This window comes from Onthophagus taurus, chromosome 11 (assembly GCF_036711975.1).
Source record: "Onthophagus taurus isolate NC chromosome 11, IU_Otau_3.0, whole genome shotgun sequence".
Classification (NCBI taxonomy): Eukaryota; Metazoa; Arthropoda; class Insecta; order Coleoptera; family Scarabaeidae; genus Onthophagus; species Onthophagus taurus.
Window position 1 is genome coordinate 34749926 of NC_091976.1, and position 22982 is coordinate 34772907.

A 22982-nucleotide genomic window follows, 5' to 3' on the forward strand; every position below is an offset into this window, starting at 1 on the left:
TGAGAAAGTACCCTTAAAATTGCCTAAAGAATCACCCCCTGAAGTTTGGGCACGTCATTCAGATACATCCTGTATATAATCAAAGGTCTGAACTAAAACTAGAAATTCCGGGGTTATGAAACACCAGTAATGAAAGTTTACAAATTTATAGTAGAGTTTGTCTTGTAGAAGACAATTCCTCATTTTGGGACTTCATATGATGATGAAACCACTTTTTCCATATTAATTTAGGCGTTAAAATAAATCAGTTGTCAAAAATATAACCCAAAATTTTTTTTGTGTTATATTTTTGACAATTTAAGTCTAGTTATAGTTCAAGAAATCATTTATTTTAATCTTTTGTCGTCTTTAAACAAAAATCTTCATCAACATCAGTATCACAATCATATACACTCAAAGCCTCTTTAATAATCAACGCTTTTTCACCTTCATTTTCAAGGTTATCGTTAACATTGCTAGGAATTAATTCGTTCTCATCGATTTCAAAGACTGGGGATGGAGTTCCACTTGGTGAATCTACGATAACCCGGTTTCTTTTAAATTTCTTTTGTGAATTTTCTAATTCTGTGTCAGATCCACTAAAACAGAAATAAATTATACAGGTGTTTCAGCGAGACCGGTCATTAGACGTTTCTGGGGTTCTGGCCAAACAAAAAATTTGAGAATGCAGACTTAAGTATTATCAATTACGTTCTCTTCATCTAAAATATTTTCAAATTTCTAGTACTTCCGCTTATACCGCAAGTCGCCACCTACTTTATTTTTTTAAATGGAACACCCTGTATATTTTTACATATTTGGATTTGTCTGTTTTCAAGGTTTATAAATAACTTTACTTTTTGCAATTTAATTCGAAGGTTCTCGAGTTATTCGAATTTTTCCAGAAAAATCTGCTCCAGCAGACATTTCTTCAAAAAATCAGAGAACACTCGATTTTTGGGATATCAATTTAGGATTGAGAACATGCTTAAGCAACATGATGGGGTATGTTTTGGTGCCGAGAACTGCTGTCTAGAACGTTTGGTCACTTTACTATGGCACGTTAACTTTTCAAATTTTGGAAGTACCATAACTTCATTTTTTTAAATGGTACCCCCCATATTTTATTTCTTAGTCGTCTTCGGTGGTTCATTCTACATCTTTTATATCCCATATGTCCCATACCTAATATTAATAGTTTGGGAGATAATTAGGGGTTTTTGAAAAATGCACACATATCATATGGATATTTAGCCTAGTGTGCCATGAAAAACAAGCCTCAATGAGTTCTTGTCAAAGACTCACTTGTTTACGTCACTTGATGCATGTGAGCTAATAATTATCTGTTATGTCCCTTAATATTAGTACTGAAACGAGTTAAAATCGATAACAATAACGAAAGTAATATTTACACAATTCCATTTTAACTGGTTTTAGACTCACAAGCATCAAACAACGTAAATCAGACTTTGACGTTTATCAATAAGTCATTAAACATTTGTTTTCCATGGCACACTAGGTTAATATCGATATGATATGTGAGCATTTTTCAAAAAACCCTAATTATTTCTCAAACTATTAATGTTAGGCATAGGACATATGGAATATAAAAGATGTAAAATGAGACGCCGAAGACGACTAAGTAATAAAATATGGGGGGTGCCATTTAAAAAAATGAAGTTACGATGCTTCCAAATTTCGAAAAGTTAACATGTCATAGTAGAGTGACCAAACGATCTAGACAGCCGTTCTCGGCACCAAAACATACTCCATCATGTTGTTTAAGCATGTTCTGAATCCTAAATTGATATCTCAAAAATCGAGTGTTCTATGATTTTTTGAACAAATGTCCACTGGAGCAGATTTTTCTAGAAAAATTCGAATAACCCGAGAATGGCCGAGTCAAATTGCAAAAAGTAAAGTTATTTATAAACCTTAAAAACAGACAAATCCAAATATGTAAAAATATACAGGGTGTTCCACTTAAAAAAATAAAGTTGGTGGGGACTTCCGGTATTATAACCGGAAGTGCAAGAAATGTGAAAATATTTTAGACGAAGAGATCGTAATTGATAATACTTAAGTCTGAATTCTCAAATTTTTATTTTCGCCAGAACCCCAGAAACGTCTAATGACCGGTCTCGCTGAGACACCCCTGTATAAGAATTCTCCCTTAATTTTTGTATTTACTTAAAATTTGTTTCATCCGATGATTCACCATCAATTTCTTCACCGATTTCTTCCTCACTTTCTGGTTTATTTTGATCGTTTCGATCTAAAGCGTATCGTCTCCAAGGAAGACGTTTTCTTTGTGCGTAACAATCCGGGATCCAATCCTTTGTAACTATTTTTCCTTTTCCTTGGACTTGATTAAATTTTGGGGTATTTGCAAAAGCACAACTAAATAAAAACAATTATTATTTCATTAATTAATCAGCTAAAAAATTCTTACATTAAGTGAGTACAATTATTATCCCAATCGGGACGATATTTAGCCCCTATTGATAAAGCCATACTACGTAAATTCCCTCTTTCTGGGTTTTGAATACCACTAATAGTAAAAACGACTCCTTTTAAAAGTTCTTGATATGGTAAAGATCGTTTTTTCGCTTTTCTTTTTGTGGGTTTGAATTTCATGCTATTTTTTGAAGTATTTGGAGAAGCAATTTTCTTTTTCCTTTCTTCCTCCTCTTTAATTTTTTTCATTTTCGACTCTTTCTCTAATTTCTCAATAAATTCTCTTGCCTCTTTCTCCTTTTTCTCTTGATCTCGTTTAGCAATTAAAGCATCAATTTTTGAATTCTTTTTAATTTCATCCTCTTCATACAACAATTCATCACGATTCCTCATTTGAGGGCTTTTTTGCGCTTGTACAGATGCCTCTCGTATAGCCGCCGTTAAAGTTTTCTTTTCCTCAAACTCATTTCTTCGTGCAAATAAACTCCCCGCTCCTAAATTTGTTGGGGATTCGCTTCGAACCAAAAACTTTCCGATATGTGGTGTAACCGCGTCTAATTTACCTTCGTTTGAAGTTAAACTTATGAATGCTAAACCATATTGAACGTGACGGTTAAAAGGTTGTGTACAAACAATTTTAATTCGGTCCCATTTTTCATCTCGCTCCGGTGAGGACAATTGATCGTAAGTGAACATTCGTACTTTTGTTGTATTGGAACTCTGACGAGCTTCGATGGGTGTCATAAAAGAAGACATAACCAAAAGGACTTTGTAATCATCGTTTGAACTTGAGCGGGATACCAAAACTTCTATGTAAGCGGAATGCTCATTTCCAATATCGATGGATGTGATTTGTGTGGCTTTTTCTAGTTGGAGGACTATATTTGCTGATTTTTCACCTTGCGAATGAGTTTTCCATTTCTTTGTTGGATCAGGATTTAATATATTAGATGCGGGAAATACCTAATAAAAAAATTAAATTATTAAAGCGGGAAAAAATAATTAAATTATTAATAATCTTACGGGATCTTCTGTGCTAAATGAAACCACTGTTTCGATATTAATTTTAGGCATTTCTTCGATTATCAAAAACGTTTTAAGTTAAAACAAGCTTTAAAATAAATCAGCTATCAAAAACATAACCTCAAAACATTCATTATCACTATACTTAGGCAACCAAGTACACATTTATGTTATTTAATTAATTATTGTGTTATTTTATAAACAATTTATTTATTTAGTTTCGATTTCATCATTTCAATCAATTTTATTATATCATACAGCTTCCTTTTGTATTAAGTGGGCAAATATTGGTGGAAATTCATGAAGCGTTTAATCCAATCTTGTTATAAACCCATAAAATGATTGTCCCCATATCGAATTACATCCACGAGCTTTTATTAAAGTGATTTTGCTTATTCCTTTCGAGTTCAACTTTGATCGTCGCAAGAAACACTCCAAAAATGATTGATTTTGAAGCTGCTTGTTTATCACAAAATATTTCAGAGTTTTTAACGGGTGGAGCTTTTTGCGACCCAGTTTTTGATGGGTTCTTGTGTTGGCCAGCTACGAAAGAAGGCCAATTAGCTTCACAGGAATGCCCATCAGCAAAAAGCAAGGTAAGATAATTTTGAATTTCTCAAAACGAAATGAAGGCAACCAATTTAACACCTATCCAAAAAAAATTTAAAATCTGACTTTGATTTAAGAAAAACGCAACTAAATTCTGTACCTCATCTGGATATTGGAAAGGAACGAATTACACTCAATGTTGGGTCTATTACGACGCTTCGAGTTATGCCGTTGAGTTTTCAAAGAACGAAAATGAATCTCCCGATTATAAATGGTGGTCGATTATGAAAAATATTTCTCATATTGGTTATTGGTGCTCTTTAATTGTTTTGGTCGTTTCAATGTTAATCTTTCTCACTATGAGGTGAGATTCATTGTTGTGATGAAGTCGATGATTAATTGATGATGTTTGAATTTTTTAGGAGATTATATTGCGCTAGAAATCGCCTTCACATGCATCTTTTCGCCTCGTTTATTTTAAGAACAACCATGTTTTTGTTAAAAGGATTTTTATTTTTTGAAAACGTCGCATTTTATTCCGATATTATTTATATCCCTGGGAAGGGGTACTTTATACGCGATCAATTTGTATGAATTTGTATTTGTTATTAATTAATTTTTGAAGTATTTTTTGTTATAGAATTGGGTTTGTAAGTTATTCATCAGCATTTGGAATTACTCTATTTTAGCTAATTATATGTTAATTTTAATGGAAGGGGTGTATTTACACAATTTAATGTATTCAAAGCTTTTTTCCGATAATAATAGGATCACTTTTTATTACTGCTTTGGATGGGGTAAATATAAGTTATAAAACATCGAATTTTTAAACTAATTTCATTCTTTTAGGTGTGCCGTTTATATTTTTAATCCCTTGGGTGATTTTAAGGGCTCAATTGGATAATTTGATGTGTTGGACCATGTCAACTAACTCAACCATCTCGATGTTGGTTCAAAAACCTTTGGAGATTGCAGTTATAGTTCGTATTATTATTTAAATGAAAATAAAAATATATATAACTTTGTTTTTCAGATAAATTTCATTTTATTCATCATGATTGTTAAAGTTTTATGTACAAAAGTAAATTCAATGAATTTACAGCAAAGAAAAAATAAATACAGGTAAAATCATAGCGGGAATTTCATATACCTCGCAATATATAAATGCAGTAACCATACTAACGTCTTCAGACGCAGAGCTAAACCCGAATGATTCTAGTTCTAGGTAGCTCATTGGTTCCCAAGTATAATCTAATAAAATCCTTAATCCTTGATAACAATATTGATATTTTTGCGATGACGGAAACCTGGTTAACTCTTAATATATCCAACTCTTTAGTTAATATTCCTGGCTACAATCTGGTTCGTAGGGATCGTGGGGGCGCGGTGGAGGTGTTGCTGTGTACATAAGAAGCTCAATACGATTTCAGCTTCTAAACAGTTCCTGCTCTATTGAGCAACTATTTTTTACCGTTGATGCAGGAAAAAAACTCTGTATTACTTTTGGAGTGGTTTATAGGCCACCTAATTTTAATCTTCCTCTTTTTATCGAAACACTGGAGAGTACCCTTTGTGAGAGTATTGTTACATCTCACTCGACAATTATCGTGGGCGATATTAATGTTGATCTTCTTAAGCTTGATTCTCTCTCAACAACACTTCTTCACTCATTTGCGACTTCTATTGGCTTACATCAGTTAGTCACCGAACCCACAAGAATTACACAAAATTCGCAAACTTTACTCGATCCAGTTTTTACAACAAATGATAAGCTGTTTACTAGTATTGATGTTGTAAATGTACCTAATATATCTGATCATGAACTAGTAAAGTGTGAGCTGGCATTTGATATCGGTAGGCCTGCTGCAATTTATCGTACATACAGGGATGTGAAAAACATTAATTATCCACAATTCTTGAACGATCTGAAATCAATTCCGTGGAGAAACATATATGATCAAGAAAATGTGAATGATAAAATAACTTTTTTCAATAATTGTTTACTTACTCTGATGGATTTGCATGCACCTTTAAAAACTAGACGGTTTACAAAGCCTCCCAGTCCCTGGCTAACAGATAATACTAAACTACTAATGTCTATTCGAGATGATGCGCTTAAAAAATTCAAAAAGTCTAAGCTAACTCAAGACTGGGTTTCATACAAGTTGCATCGCAATCTGGTAACATCAACGGTGCGGGCTGAAAAGAAGGCATACTATGATTACGCCTTACGTAGTAAAGATCCAAAGGCTCTTTGGAGAAAGATTAAACTTCTAAATATAAATAAAAAAATCGATAACAAAGTGCCTAACATTTTTCTTCCAAACGATTTAAATAATTATTTTGTTCACGGTGATTCTTCACTTTATATCCAGACTGATCCCGAATTACCCATATTTTATCAAAATAATGTAAACCCTAGAGTGCAGATAATGCAAGCTTTTATGCCTGTTGATGAACATGAAGTATCTATAATAATTAATAACATTAAAACTGCAGCGGTGGGTTCTGATGGTATCTCAATCTGGATGATTGACTTGTGTACCCCTTTTCTCATCCCTTATATTACTCATGTAATAAACGCTGCTGTTCATCAATCAGTTTTTCCGGATGCCTGGAAAATGGCTGAAGTAATTGCATTACCTAAAGTATCTTCCCCTTCTGCCCTAAGGGATTTCAGACCGATCAGTATCCTCCCAGTAATGTCAAAAATTTTAGAGAGAGTCTTGGAAAAGCAACTTAGAGCACACTGCGAAAGGTATAGTATACTGCCAGATCAACAATCTGGGTTTCGTTCGGGTTTCAGCTGCGCAACAGCTTTATTGAACCTTACTGATGATGTATTTGCTTCTAGAGAGGCCGGGCAAGCCGCACTTTTGTTATCGTTGGACTTCACCAAAGCATTTGATACAATAAATCATAATATACTTGCATCTAAACTTAATTATTTTGGTCTTGAAAATCAAGCCGCAATTTTGATAAAGTCATTTTTGTCGGACAGGTCTCAGGTTGTGAAGATTAATAGTCAAGTGTCGAGCGCTCTGTCTGTTACTCGTGGAGTCCCTCAGGGGTCCATTTTGGGGCCACTATTGTTCTCTATTTATACATCTGATTTTGACCAGGTTCTCGAGCATTCGCAGATTCACTTGTATGCAGACGATACACAGCTTCTGCTGAATTTTAATCCAAATAATTGGGTTGATGCCTGCATAAAATTTAACTCAGATATAGCATTATTTTCTGATGTTGCGAAACGCCATGAACTTGTGCTAAATCCATTTAAGTCTTCTGTTCTTCTGTTTTGCGGTAGTGTCACAAGGAGAGCGATTAAGCCTTTGATATCCGGTCAATTGGTGGTGGATGGCGAACCTCTTACTGTTTCTGATGATATAAAAATTTTAGGAGTCACATTGGATCATCAGTTGAGGTTTGAGGAGCATGTGGCCAGGTGCTTGAGGGGTGGGTATGGCGCCCTGCGTCTCTTGTATGCCCATAGGGATGTCTTAAGTAAAAAATTAAAAATTATGCTGTGGTTCTAAGCAAATTAAATCACTGCGACGTTGTTTATGGTCCAAATTTAACGGAGGCGAGTGGGCGTCGTATCCAGAACCTTCAGAACGGTTGTCTGAGGGTTATTTATGGAATTCGTAAATATGACCATATTAGTCATAAATTGGCAGAGACTGGGTGGTTGAACATGAAAATCAGACGTAAACTGCATGCAACTTGCGTTTATTATAAAATTATTAAAAGTCAGCGGCCTCCTTACTTGCTGCAACGTCTATCTTTCAGAAGCGATGTCCATAACATTAATATAAGGAGGAAAGATGTATTGACGGTAGCACGCCGCGCTTCGCACCGATCCTTTTCCTACCAGATAGCTAAAACGTACAATGATCTACCTATGAACCTTATAGGATTGAACTGTATTTCGTTCAAGAGTAAATTAAAATCCTCCCTCCTGCTTGAGTCATCATGATTACATGAGTTACTAATGTATCGCTTTATACTGGCATGTCGTCGTATTTTGTTATTTTGTTTTTTTTTTTCATTTTGTTTATTAGTATTGTTAAAAACATTATCATTTTTGCTTTATATATATATTTTCTATATATTCTGGATTAAGTGGAAAAGCAGTTGGTTAATAACCAAACTGAACTTCGTCCAGAAAATAAGTCTATTTTCTAAGAGTGTATTATTATTTTCTTTCCTTTTTTTGCGACTTATTAATAAAGGCATTATTATTATTATTATAGTGTTAGTTCTAGTTTTACACTATCACTAAAACTAACATTAGACCTAGAACTAAAATCATTTGTATGATCAATGTTGATTGTGTAATCCATTTACTAGTATATTATAATTAGTTTTAAAAATGAAAATTATAATAAATATAGTTTCTTAAACTAAAATTAGAACTAACACTAGAAACTTTCGGGTTTTGCCGTGCGTCTTTTAAGAAAAGGTTTGACGTTTTGGATGTCATGTTGCAACCTTCTTCAGAAACTGGTAACCCTGAAAGTTTCTAGTGTTAGTTCTAATTTTAGTTTAATTAACTCCGGCCGTAAAAACCTTCGTACTTATAATATAGTTTCTGTACTTTATTACTGGTTTATTATTCGTATTTATTAAGTCATCATTATTAAAATAGAATGACTCATAGTCGAAACATGTTAAGCTAAATTTTATACTTAATCCTACAGAGAATACATGATTAAAATGTTACAGCAAAACATACAACGGCCCAACGTATTCACTGTAGGGTTAATAAACCAGTAATAAAGTACAAAAACTGTATTTATTATAATTTTCACCTTTAAAACTAATTAAAATCATTTGAGTTTTGTCGCACGTCTCTAAAAACGGCTAAACCAGAATGATTCTACATCTAGGTATAGTGTTAGTTCTAGTTTTACACTTGCACTAAATTCATAGACTTTTAGGACCGGTGTTATTAGTAATAATTTTATAAAGTACTTTTAATTTATTTCTTTTTAGTCGCTTAATTCGATCAACTTTAACATTACTATTACTTTTTGGTGTTCCTTACGTTATATTCATCGTAGTTTATTTTTGTGAGAACGAAACTTTGTTGTACATCTGGTTATTTTACGACCAAGTTTTCACAGCGTTTCAAGTAAGCAAATTAAAACATTTAATGTTACTAATGTAATTAATCTCAATTTTCATTAGGGTTTCTTCGTTTCATTACTTTATTGCTTATTAAACAAGGAAGTCCAAACAGAAATTAAAAATAAATACGAAATCTTAAAAATCAAGCACAAATTTCCACGAAGATCAAGAAATTCATCGCACGATGATGCAACCAGGGAATCTTTTGAGTCGAGGATTAAAAATTGGTTTAGTTCCACCGAGTTTTAATTAATTTATATCATTTAATCACTAAAATATTTATAAATAAATAAAAGAAAGTATTCACTCTGAAAAAAAATTTATTTATTTTAATTCTTTTTATTTAGTTTAAACTCAAAGTTTAAACACTTCCTTTTTACTAATCAAATCTATCTACTCTCCAAATCGTAATAACTTTATAAATTAATAAATTATAAAAATTTACGGAACGGATATTAAAAATAAAAAACGTGCAAATGTTTTACACCCAATTTAATTTTACTCCTTTCGCGGTTTTCGTTTCCTCGTTTCCGGCACATTAGGAGGTATCTAAACACAAAGCAATTAGAAGAATAAAAATTAATTTATGAAAATTATTTTTTACCTCTTCCACTATTTCAGGTGCAACTTCCGGCTCAACTTCACCTTCAACTTGGTCTTTTTCCTCTTCCTCTTCACCTTCTTGGTCTGAATACTTCTCTTTATCTTCGTCCTCTTCGTTATTTATTGGTTCCGCCGGTGGAATATCATCGGGGGTTAAATCGTCAGTCTTTTTCTTAGTTGAAACCGGTTCTGCATTTGACTAAAATTTTTTTTGTTTATATACAAGTTAAAAGGATATATTTTTAGCAGCTTACCTCTTGACTAGCAGGCGAACTAGGTTTACAACAAACATACAAGATAAGTATAACGGGAATGCTCAACCCTAAAATATACACAATCCAAAGTGCAGGGTATTCTGTGGTCAATTTAGCTAATTTTTCTACGATACTTTCCTACAAGAAAAATGTCAAAATTAAATAAAGAATAAGCTAATAAACTAATTAAAGGGAATGAGGCTTAAAAAAACCAACCTCAGCTGATTTTACACTGTTGGAAATAATTCACGAGCACACCCTGTATAATCTGAACGCGTGTGTCTAGCGGAATATAATTTGGTATTGAAGTAGTACTAAAGTAGTGTAACTTACTCTCACATGGAGAGCGGCACAACTCTGCTGGGAGATGAAACATCAATAGCGAGAGTATCCCCCGTGAGCTTCGCGTACCATCGCTACACGACGTGGCATGGAGTCTATAAGTCGCTGTTTTGTAGCGAGAGGGATGGCCAACTATGCCACCTCAACTCGCCTCCATAGCACCAAAACGTTAGGCTAAACACATACTGGAGCGACGAGCAAAGCGGCGAGGAGAGCGGTGAAGAAAGCGGCGAGGAGAGCGGTGAAGAAAGCGGCGAGGAGAGCGGTGAAGAAAGCGGCGACCGAGAATCGCGGTAATAAAAGAGTTGCATTCACATAGTGGCGCGTCTAATAAGGAGGTATGGATTTATTACTATTAGAAAATTCTTCCCTGAAATTTTGGTATTTATTAAAATATAAAAGGAAGAGAAGTTGTAATGTACATGAAATAAATAAAAGTAGACATATACATGGCGAATTTCATCATTTGTATGAACAACTACGCCATTATTCAATGATAAATTTTACCAATACAATGAGGGTCTTCCAATGGGATCCCCCTTGGTCTACTCTCCGACATATTCCTTAATAATATAGAAAACAAAATTTTACACAAAGATAACATTAACAATAATAATATAGTCCTGTGGCTCAGATATGTTGATGATATTTTGATAATTTGGGATGATGACGGATTCAATTTGATAGATGATTTCCATAAATACATTAATAACCTCCATAAAAATCATAAATTTACTATAGAAATTGAAAAACATAAACAACTAAACTCAATTATCCCAAATTGACAAAATAATTAATAAATTCATTTTTAAACAAAACCTTAACAACTCTACAGGTCTTCAACCTATAACTCAAAACTTTGATACATACAGATCAATTACTTATCCCGGCAAAATAGCTCACAATATCAGAAACATTTTCAATAAATATGGAATCAGCATATCTTACAAAAACAATCACACCTTACAAAAACTTTTGCATAATGCAAAAGATAAGCTAGACTTGTTGGAACTTAACGGTGTTTACAGTTTAGAATGTAATATTTGCGGAGCCACATATATTGGCAAAACAATGAGAGCCCTAAAAACAAGAATTAGAGAACATTTAATAAAACCCAACTCTAATTTTGGTAAACACCTATCTCTGCACAACCACACTTTTGATATTAAAGAAAATGTAACACTGATACATAAACAAAATAAAGGCCACAAACTTGAGCTTTTAGAGAGCTATGAAATAGACAAATTCATAAAAACTAATACAAGACTTGAGTGCCATAATGACCAGGTCCTCCCCTTAAAGCCACCCTTATACAAATGCCCCCAAAATACCGAGGATCAGTGTACTTAGCCGCACACACTGTTCGCAGATTTTGGGGTCCCTGCGGCAATACCCAACTCCTGTCTACACCCTATCCTTGTATTCCCTATCCTATATTTTTCTATTAATTTAAAAATCCAAATTTTATTATCCCCTTCCCTTACCTTACTATTCAACGCCTGGAAATATTAACTATAAAATACAAATTATATACATTACATACATTTTTAAAAAACAGATTTTAGAGTTGTTGCCTCGCAGACAATTATACTCGCAGAAGGGATTTGTTTCATCTGAACACCCTCTATGTAACTTTATTTTATTTTCAACACATGCGCATTTATACATTTTATTTCTGGTTTTCGCGAACTCATAAAAAGTGGTTACCTCTTGCAATTTCTCAACCATTTTATTTTATTTTTGTAACTTTTCATGTAACGTTTTCATGTATTAAAGCTTCAACATCCATTTTGTATCAAAGAGGAGAGCGGAGAAAACAAACTTGCTTGAACGCGCCGCTATAGTCTCTTATGACCACACTGCTACTTGGCGCCGCGCCGCACCACTATGTTCTACTCATTTGGATATGTATAGTTTGTTTTCGCCGCTTTCCTCACCGCTCTGCTCACCGCTTTGCTCGTCGCGTCAGTATGTGTTTAGCATTAGCCGGGGAAGCCGGATAACGTTGAAGTCTCCGACCAGTCATTTCCCAAACATGCTCGATTGGACTCAGATCCGGAAAACGAGCTAATCTAGGAAGCATTCGTATACGATGCTCTTCCACAAAGGTCTGTACAATACGCCCGATGTGCGTTCGGACGTTGTCGTGCATGTATAGGAGACCTGGACGCCGCCGAACGTAGGGAAGCACAACGGACCGTAGCACCTCATCTACGTATCGTTGACCCGTCATGGTCTGCTATACACGCAGCAGACATGTACGTCCACCATGTGTAATAGCACCCCATACCATAATGCTCGGTTGTCGGTGGATAGGGCATTCTTGCACGCACTGCTCGAGTAGACGATCACCACGTCTCCGACGAACTAAAATTCGCGCATCACCGGTGCTCAATTCGAATCTTGATTCGTCAGAAAACAAAATGTCCCTCTACTCGGCAACCCACTAATGCCTAGCGTTGACCCACTCGTGACGTATGCTGCGGTGCTCGGGTGTTACACTATCTACCAAACACCGCCATACAGTTCGCGTAGTGAGTGAGTCTTCCCCTGCCGGTGGCCAAACAGCTCCAAGTTGCCTCGAGGAGGACGCACACGACGCTAAAGCGCTGAGCACAAGAGTGCGATCCTCGTGTGCTGGGGTCGCGCAGGGCCGTCCCGGCCGCGGCTGTAGGTACCTATGTCCTACCTCAGACCATTCTCGCCATGCCCGTTGCACTGCCGATAACGACCGCTCGAGACGACGCACACAGGCGAATTTTTTAAAAATTTTGGCCAAAATTGGAAACATTTAAGGAATAAGATTGAAAATGTAATTATTGCTATTTGATTAAGTAAACCCCAAGGTGCCTTGAAACACCTTCTTTATAATTATTGTAACAATCGCCGCCAAAATATTTTAGTTGTCAATTGATTGTTTAGTAAACAGTTATCACCTAGATAAAACGTCGGTAAAAATTGTGGTTTTTAATTAATTTTTTCCTTTACACTTTTTTTATGTATTTCGAAAATTTATCATAGAACCTATTGCTGGCGGTAAGTAGAATTGTATAATATACAGAAAGTAACAATTCGGTTATTAGTTTTTTTGTAATATTGTTTGATTACATCATATGTTCAAATTGAGAAAATAATTTATTTTACGATATTTAGATGGGCAAAAAAAAATTGTTTAACATTGTTCAAAAGTAATATTGTATACGTGTTGTAGTATAAGGCCTACGATTGTAGATTTTGCTAGAAATTCTTGCGGTATTACCTTAAAATAAATTTTTATTGTAGTTGTGTATAAAGTTCGGAAAAAAATCATAATTCTGTGATGTGCTGTTTGTTTGGGGAGCGCATTTGCTGTTAGATAATAAACATAAAGGGATACTTTTTCACCATTAAATTGATATAATATAGGTGTCCACAAAAAAGTTTCTAACCAAAATTACAATTTATTTTCTGAAACACTAATTAATTTTAGTATGAGATGTTAGCGTTCTAAAGTTAATAATTTTAGAAAGAAATTAAAAAATTGAATTGACACACTGAGTTTTCGGTAAAATATTAAAAGTTGTTATTGTGTCAATTCAATTTAATATTTGCAAGATTTTTTCTTGAAAATTATTAACCATAAGTCTTATACAGGGATGGTCCGTTACTAATGATGGACACAGAGCAACAGTGAATTCCTTACATTAAATCATTATGATTTAACCCAATTTATCTTAGTCCACTTGTTAATAATAATGAAGATACAGATGGGTAAAGTTTATACAGGCTGCGGCGAAACTCCGTCCCTAATTTGAAGGTTGAATAGATGGTACAAATTAACGAAACTGTATTAACACGAATGGAATCTACAGAATGGGAAGTTACGTTATTATGTTTTCCTTCGTTATCAATGCATTGCCGAATGCGAGTTCGGAAGTTACCATTATTGGAGTGCACAAAACCCTCGGGAACTCCATGAAAAGCGTCTGCATAGACGTGTTACCGTGTGGTGAGTGATAAACAGTGTCGGGATCATCGGCCGGTACTTTTTTGAAGAAGGAGGAGTGGCAGTGACTGTTCACTCGGATCGATATATTCAAATGCTTGAAACTTTTATGGCACCACTATTCAATGCGATACAGATTCAACAGGATGTGTGGCTTCAGCAGGACGGGGTCACTGCTCACACAAGCAGGAGATCTCTTCAAGAACTGAGACAGCTGTTTCCAGAACGCTTCATGTCTTTGCGCGAACATCCACTAGCCAGTACGATCTCCAGACCTTATACCCTGTGATTTTTTTGTATGGGGGTTTCTTAAGACTGAAGTTTACAAACATCATCCGAGGACTCTACCAGCCCTACGACAAACGATTCAAGAAGAGGTTGCTCGTATTCCTCAAGAAATGTTGATTAGAGTAATGGCGAACTTCCGAACTCGCATTCCGAACTTGTAAAACATATAACGTAACTTCCCAGATTGACCAAATAAAATCATTTTTAACGATAATTTATTAATGTTTACTGAACATAATTAAATTTTGCAAAGTGCCCTTAAACAGTGATTATCTTGGAAACAGAGAACTTTAGAGAAGATTGTCTGAAAGATGTCTGAAAAAAGTTGTGTGAGTTGCAAAAATTTTAACGATGAAAAAGATATGTCTACTTGAAAGGGGTTTTTTAAGGCAGGCAGCGCCATCTGAACTATAAATCAAAACTAATACCAAATTATTATTTATCGTCTTAAAAAATGGTAATATACAAATTTTCATGGCCATAATGTAAAAGAAAACAAAGTTATTAAAGAAAAGCGAAGATAACGTATTAACTTTAATCATCTGTATTTTACTGGCATAAATTGGGTTAAATCGTGACAATTTAATGTAAGGAATTCCCTGTTCCTCTGTGTTTCATTAGTAACGGACCACCCTGTATATAAAAATATAGGTAGATACAATTAAGTAAAATAGCAGTATATCATAAAATACTTTATCCTTGTTAATTGTATAGATATTTTTTAATTTCCACCAATTTTGAAGTAAAAAATTGACAAAAATATCTTTTTGGCCAAGATTTTTAACTAATTCGCTTCTGTGCGACGCGCAATTTCACGGAACGATACACCCTCAATGTACATACCCACAAACATTCCTCGCCCAAACTCACTTAAGAAATGCGATCGCTCATCCATTGCGCACAGAGTACGATAACAATGTGGTCCCTCACACCACACTAAAAACGACCGGTATTTTCCATCCACTTCGGTCTCCATAGCGACGGAATGTTCCACTTGGAAGGGCGGCTCAGTCAACAATGCCGCGACGGAACAACTCGAAACTCGCTGAATAAACTCGTCTACAGTAAAGCTTTGTGCTTCGCAAATATTATGGATTTATCTTCACGCGTTCAGATTATATAGGGTGTGCTCGTGAATTATTTCCAACAGTGTAAATTAAATAAAAAATAAGTTAATAAGCCAATGAAGAAATTAGGCTTAAAAAATTGAAACCTCTTTCATCCATATGTTAAAGTACCAGATATAAACACCGATTGCGAACAATATGTAGATGAAATAGATGGTGTATTGACCGGGTCTGTAGTCTAAACGTTTTAAAATTCTTTCCCACAAAGTATTCTAAACGTTAATTGTTAAATGTTAAAAAAAAATGAATTCCAACATAGCAATTTATCATCATTATTGTTTTACTTACAGAATCTTTGGCAATTTTCAACCTCTTTTTCTCAAAAGTAGCTGCCGCCCATTCATCAGCAATCCTCATCTCCTCTGTAATAATCAAATTATCAAACAAAATATTATCGGACATTGACCAAAGTTCAAATCCGACAGCGGAAATTGATTGCATTTTAAACGGATGTTTATCTTCAAAATAATCGGGATTTGGAATACGTTTTGGTTTCCATTTTCCTTTATAATTTGGATTATCGATTAGTGGGGCGTTCCATTTCCCTTTATATTTCGGGTTATTAATTAAAGGCGGTTCCCATTTACCACACCCAGGGGAATTAGCACAAGTTGGGTTATCAATGAGGGGGGCTTCCCAATCGCCGTCCATTTCCGTGTCCCAATCGTCCGGTTTAATCGCGTCAGGATCTGGAATGTGTTTGGGTTCTTCTTCCAACCAACCGTCGGGGATCTCCGCGTTTTCATCGACAATTTGCGCTGGGGCATCTTCGTCCCAATCCTCCGGTTTAACAGCTTCTGGATCGGGAATTTTTTCTCTTTCATCCCAATCGGCGGGTTTTTTATCTTTTGGGTCGTCAATTTCTTCTGGGGGATTAACCGGTGGGGTGAAATCATCCAATAAACTTCCCGAATTAATTAATTTATTATCAACCATAACTTCAAAAGAGTTATCAGGTTTTAAAATTAACGTATACAAATGGGGCAATTTATCGGTAAAGAAATCGTCGATTCTTTCCTTTGGTTTTTTACAATGCTTTTCTTCGATTGAAGCATTTTTCGGGTTCACGTGTCTAAAGATAAAGTGTAATTTGTGATCAGTTCCGCACTTATCAGGTCCAAACATGATAGTATATGGTGTTTTATCGTGAAAATGATTCAGGTTTTTTGTTTCGACACCGTCCGTTAGCAATTTTAGATAAGCTCCACCACATTCTTGGCCGTCTTGAAATAATACCTCATATTGTACCACCAACGGTTTAGTGTTAAAAATAAACGGACGAGATAATCGGGAGGATATCGCTGAATGTTTTGCTTTCGATTTCAACACCAAACCCTTATCACCTTTTAATCCATCCTTTGTCGGAGATTCGATCGCCCAAAAACCATCGTATTTAGATATATCTTCGGAGATTCCCTCTTTTTTCGCTTCCGATTTCACCCAAGTTTTTGCAAATTTCGATTCATCATCAAAGTGTTCTGCTATGTAGACTTTATTGCTATCAGATGGTGTTGGACTAGAATATGTTACTTCTTCTATTGGTTCTTCTTCAATTTCTACTGTTACTTCGTCCTAATTCACAAAAATCAAAATTTTAATTTAAAAAAAAATAAATTGTTGTTCATCTTACCGAATCATCTATATCATCCGCATAAGTTAAGGCAAGTACAAGGCAGAATAAACCTAAATAGTGATGAACCTTCATGGCAACTTGCTATTTCTTCATGAGCCTCAATATGATTCAATTTGAAAGCTATAAAATATAATTAATCACAATTAATTCATCGAAAGCGTTTACATAACATTTATAATTAAAAGATTTATTTATAAACAACAAATTAGTTTTCGCTTTAAAATTTTTTGACGTTTAACTAATTGTCATAATTGAATTAGACATAACCTCAAAACATGTTTTTTCCGTACCAATAATAAGGCGTAATAATGAAATAAATTAATCGTCTAATACTTAATGAGTAATCTTCGTTAATTTTTAGATAAAAAATAAACCTTTTTACCTTCTTTTTAAGGATGTTTCGCAGATCTATAAACCGGACGGTGTCATGCACACTAGAATAAACAGTTTGCTTGTCGACCAATCAGAAGCCACCAAATGGCATAGACACTTTGAATTAACGCGCGAACGGATATTGGGAATTAAAACTAGTTAAAACTTGCCTGTTCACAATCTCGTTAATCTTTATAAAACGAATTACGAAATAAATTTACGTTAAAAATATCCCTTTCTTTTAAATTAAAGCACTTAGACAAAAAATAACCTAAATAAATGCTTTATCTACTACAATCCATTTATTTACTTTAAAGCGTGTTTAATCTCACGTAATAAAGATAAATAATCGTAAAGATTAAAAGAAGTAAGTAAAATAAAAAGAATTAGTCGCCATCTTATGATTGAAATGCGAATTAATTGACACTTGAATATAAATTAGGTTATGATGACTATTTTGACAACCAAATTTTCTTTTGCATTCTATCAAAATCGATTCGCCTAAGTTATATATATATATACATACATATATATAGTCGAGAGATAATTAAAAATTAATTAAACTCTGACGCGATAATTATTGTAAACATGGTGAAAGGCGCGTGCGCGTAAGATATTTATCAAAAGTTACTGTCGCGTCACATGACCCGATTTTGTCCCCGTGACCAAAATTGACGGAAAATTCAAATATCCGCAGCTAAGACGGACCGGGACGGCTGTTATGGATATCTTGGATCCCCTCGAAGCGAGGTAAAGTCCGCTTTTCTGGACCGCAAACCATGTTTCGCACCGTAAAGATGTTATGTAATATGGCTAATTTGCAAGGTCATTTTAATGCGCTACCATATAGTTCTAGATAAAGAAGCAGTTATTATGGGCGCTTTTAACAATTTCGATGTGTTTTAGCGTAGCCACTGACAATGGGGAAGCCAAGGTTATTATAAACGATGGTTTAAGTATTGTCGATGACCAAAGTATGGAGAGCGATGATGAACAACGAGTTGTCGATCATTTATCACCACAAACGTTGCTTGAAACACCACCAGATGATGTACAATATTCTTTTCATCGTTCACCAGAAGGTATTTAAAAATTTTTTAGGTTAAATTTAACATGTCAAAAAAATAACCTCAAAAAAAATAATTTTTTAATTTCGAAATTAATTTAGGTACAATAACATATGGAGTATTAAAAGTGGAAGATACAGTTGATAATGTTTCTCAAATAGTAACGACGGGAACAAATTTTACCAGTCCGGGAAGTGTTCAACAAGTCCTAACCAGTAACATAAACGGACAACTATACGTGATAGGAAGTTCGAATGATGTATTTGTAAGTCAAACGGGTACAAGGGCGATAGCCCCGCGTTCTACGATAGTTGAGGGAACCCCAACAGTATCGACAGCTAGTAAAAAAAGAGATGAACGACGAAGAGCAACTCATAACGAGGTTGAAAGACGACGTAGAGATAAAATAAATAATTGGATAGTGAAACTTTCAAAGATAATCCCCGAAAATAATCAAGCGGAAATGAAAGGTAACGGTTATTACGATGGTCAATCAAAAGGTGGAATTTTAGCAAAGGCTTGTGAATATATTATGGAGTTAAAAGATAGCCAACAGTACCTTGAGGATTCATTAAAACAAGTTCGACAACACGAGCAGACAATAGACAGTTTAAAGCTACGAAATAATGCTTTGGAGAGTGAAAATAGTGAATTAAGAGAGTTGCTGAAAAGGCACGGAATAGATATTTCCACGGTGGAATTATCATAGTTTTTAAGGAAAAAATTAAAGTCTAATTAAAGTAAAAAAAGAAACGAAAGAAGAAACCTACAAAAAGTGTACATTTGCTATTTCTCAATATGATTATAATTAAAAACATTATTTTTTATTTACATTACTGATATACCACTTTATATATAATATTGTTATCGATTTATTACGCATTATTATTCGTTGCGCTCAGATTTTCTTTTTTAAATTGGGTTTTCCAATACATTTATTATTGATACACTGTAAAGTTTAAAATTAATGCCTAATGTTTAGTTGTTAGTCTTGTTATTTTTTGTTTGTAAATAATATCTACATTAAAGAAAAATAAAATTTGTTTTTTAGATTATCTTGTTGATTTATAGATAATAATGATCATATTTTATTTAGAAAATATTTACATCTTTTCTATTTTAAAGTTGCTTTAAAACAATTCTTTATTAGATTAAATCCTTTGCGATGGAGGGCCTACATTGTTTGACACCAATTCTGTGATGATATGGTTTATTTAGCCGAGATCGCTTGCTTTGTTGATTTTTCAACATTTATGTAGTCGGTAAAATAGGGTACTGTTGCTAGCATGTAATTTTGGTTGCATAACTACAAAATCATGGTGTGCAATCTCAAGGTTTATATGTTAAAGGTTATCTAAGTTCCTATGCTGCAATACTTTGATTTTAGTTTGTAGGCGAGGAGTAAGAGCAGGAGTGTTTCGTGACGTAAGCGATCACAGATTGCGCACGCAACCGCATGGCCATATGGTGCTCCATGCATTTGTTTAATTTGAATTGCTTGGCGGTATTATTTTCCACATGTGACGTAATGCGCAGTATGGTTGCGTACGAACCTAGACAACCTTTTATATACAAGTGTCCCGCAACGATTGTACAAAACTGCATCAGCGTATTCTATGATCGAAAATAAACAAAAAAAGCCTAATAAACATAGGTCCGAAAATGGACCATTTTTGAGATATTCAAAGATTTAGTTTCATAAGTTGATATTGTTAACATCATGAATTTAAATTTGTTTTTATAATAATTAAATCGTTACTATGATTACGATAAGTTGTCTAATCAAAAAAAAATAATACTTGACGAAATTATTATTTTACTATTTAATTTAATGAAACTATTAAGTATTGCTCCTATTAATTACTCCAAGGAAGAGATGGCGGATTGGTGTATCGTTACGGACTAGCTGATGGAACTGCGTCGTTAGCAGCTCGTCATTACGCGCAAAGGTTCCCGAACAGACGATTGCTTAATAGTCACACCTTTAGCAGACTATTTCTCAGATTAAAAGAAACGGGAAGCGTTCCACGGAGAGACATTACACAAGGCCGGTGGAATTAGAAGAAGCAGTTTTGAGAAGAGTCGATGAAAATGCCTCAACCAGCATTAGAAGAATTTCTGCACAAGAAAACATTAACAAAACAACCGTTCACCGCATTTTAAGGGAGCAGTTGCTTTATCCTTATCATTACAACACCGTTCAAGCTCTAACAGAAAATGATGGCGAAAAAAGAGAGATTTTTTGTAGGTGGGCCATATTTACGGATGAAGCAACATTTACTCAAAGCGGAATTTTTAATATTCATAATGCGCACGTTTGGAGCGATGAAAATCCCCATGCAATACTAGAAACTCATCATCAGTGGCGATTCAGTGTTAATGTATGGGCTGGAGTTATAGGCGATCAGTTATTAGGTCTATTTTTTCTTCCAAAGAGATTGACAGCCGATGCCTACATACATTTTTTACAAAACGACCTTACAGAGGCATTTGATGAATTACCTCAACAAATTCTAGAAGATTGCTACTTTATGCACGATTATGCACGCGCTACTCGAGCATACTTAAATAACAGATTTGGCAATAAGTGGATTGGCCGAGGAGGGCCACCTCGTTCACCAGATTTAAATCCGTTAGATTTTTGGTTTTGGGGACATTTAAAACAAATTGTTTATTCTGAAGACGTTCAAAATGTGCAGGATTTGAAGAATAAAATTAGTAACGCATTTGACACAGTAAAACAAATTCCTGGTATCTTTGAACGCATTAGAAGTTCATTTAGAAAACGTATCCGTTTGTGTTTAGAAGTAAATGGTGCGCATATTGAACATTTATTATGACATGAATCTTTTCCAATTTGTTAAATATTCCTTGTTTTTATGCTGGTTGAACGATTTTTTTCGACAATCTTTGTTACTTGTTTTGTTAAATTATTAATGAACTGTATTAATTAACTTAATATTATCTTATTATTTATTAAACTTTATCTTAACCATCGTAACCATGGTAATCATATAATTACTGCATCTAAATCGTTAGAATTAATGATGTTTACAATAGGTCAGCTTATGAAACTAAAACTTTGAATATCTCGAAATTGGTCCATCTTCGGACCTATGTTTATTAGACTTTTCTTGTCTGTTTTCGATCAGAGAATACGCTGATGCAGTATTGTACAATCGTTGCGGGACATCTGTATAAACCTTGGTGAAATCTTACTACTATAAAAATGTAGACCGAGTTTTAGTACCCTCACAATCCACTGGATGACGTTGTAGACTGAATTTGCAGCAATCTGCATTATCTACACAAACAAAGCGCTTGAAACCATAGAAAAATTTATGTGTAACGTCAAACCACGTCAAACTCACAATCAGAGGTGAAAGCAAACGTCACATTTTTGTTTTGTCGTTTAGTGTGATAACCCCGTTGTATAAGCAAATTTTCTTCCTTACGTTCATTTGGCTTAGTGTTTTATATTCTTTAGTTAAGTATTTAAATAAGTTAGGGCCACTTTTACCACCTCTTGATAAGTTTATCCGATAGATAAATTGGCGCTCTCAGCCAATGAGAGCAATATACGTTAAAAATCATGAATATTATCTTGGAAAAACTTTAAATTAATATTTTTTCCTATTTATTTGGAAAATGCGCATTACCTCCTCAAAATAAAGTAATGGTATAAACCGGTATAGAAATACCTATATTTAAATTTCGCGCTTTAACTTAATTAGTTCCCTCACAATCCCCTTGGGAGCGCTTGTACCAAAAAATAGTGGGGAGATCACCTTCTATATACATAATACATATAAATTTTTCTATGTACAAAATGTTTGCAATTTAATTTATGTAAGTTTCGAAAGTTTTTTACAATCTATAATATCGTATCATAACTATACTCTGTTTTTAAACTAGGAGGAGTATTTTAAATTTGTCACCAGATTGACCTTGCACGTGATTGGTTGAATGCGAGGAAGGTTCACACACAGGCAATTTTGAATTTTGAATTTGAAGGTTAGGTTATTGACAATTCGACAGTTTCGTGTCATTATTGTATTTCTTTATTATATTTTGAAATAAATACACTCATAACTTCAATGTTAATTTGTATGTATAGTGTTGACGATAACAAACGAAAATAAATACAATAATAAGTAAATAAATAAATAA

At 34.3% G+C, this 22982-nt stretch overlaps 4 protein-coding genes across 6 annotated transcripts; 2 read left to right on the forward strand and 2 right to left on the reverse strand.

The window, feature by feature from the left end:
* Nucleotides 1-307: 307 nt before the first annotated feature.
* LOC111414583 (DNA repair protein XRCC1) lies at nucleotides 308-3615 on the reverse strand. Its single transcript, XM_023045970.2, has 4 exons — nucleotides 3460-3615; nucleotides 2432-3399; nucleotides 2170-2379; nucleotides 308-578 (listed from the first exon to the last, which is right to left on the reverse strand). The coding sequence occupies exons 1-4, from the start codon at nucleotides 3508-3510 to the stop codon at nucleotides 332-334; spliced, it is 1476 nt and encodes a 491-aa protein (XP_022901738.2). The 5' UTR covers nucleotides 3511-3615; the 3' UTR covers nucleotides 308-331.
* On the forward strand, nucleotides 3393-9475 carry LOC111414584 (parathyroid hormone/parathyroid hormone-related peptide receptor-like). Its single transcript, XM_023045971.2, has 8 exons — nucleotides 3393-4055; nucleotides 4146-4372; nucleotides 4431-4596; nucleotides 4649-4805; nucleotides 4858-4988; nucleotides 5042-5130; nucleotides 9007-9145; nucleotides 9202-9475. The coding sequence occupies exons 1-8, from the start codon at nucleotides 3900-3902 to the stop codon at nucleotides 9388-9390; spliced, it is 1254 nt and encodes a 417-aa protein (XP_022901739.1). The 5' UTR covers nucleotides 3393-3899; the 3' UTR covers nucleotides 9391-9475.
* LOC111414581 (calnexin-like) lies at nucleotides 9444-17961 on the reverse strand. The gene is made up of 6 exons (XM_023045969.2): nucleotides 17756-17961; nucleotides 17371-17493; nucleotides 16029-17312; nucleotides 9999-10136; nucleotides 9746-9943; nucleotides 9444-9690 (listed from the first exon to the last, which is right to left on the reverse strand). Exons 2-6 carry the CDS (start codon nucleotides 17443-17445, stop codon nucleotides 9640-9642), a joined length of 1746 nt encoding a protein of 581 aa, XP_022901737.1. The 5' UTR covers nucleotides 17446-17493; nucleotides 17756-17961; the 3' UTR covers nucleotides 9444-9639.
* A 262-nt stretch (nucleotides 17962-18223) lies between these two features.
* LOC111414585 (upstream transcription factor usf) lies at nucleotides 18224-19867 on the forward strand. 3 transcript variants are annotated; one of them, XM_023045974.2, is made up of 3 exons: nucleotides 18224-18495; nucleotides 18652-18827; nucleotides 18914-19867. In XM_023045974.2, exons 1-3 carry the CDS (start codon nucleotides 18467-18469, stop codon nucleotides 19519-19521), a joined length of 813 nt encoding a protein of 270 aa, XP_022901742.1. In that variant the 5' UTR covers nucleotides 18224-18466; the 3' UTR covers nucleotides 19522-19867. The 3 variants fall into 3 exon arrangements, with proteins under 3 accessions (XP_022901742.1, XP_022901743.1, XP_022901740.1); XM_023045975.2 differs by having other exon boundaries at nucleotides 18226-18495; nucleotides 18657-18827; XM_023045972.2 differs by lacking the exon at nucleotides 18224-18495 and adding an exon at nucleotides 18540-18570 and having other exon boundaries at nucleotides 18657-18827.
* The last annotated feature ends 3115 nt before the right edge of the window (nucleotides 19868-22982 follow it).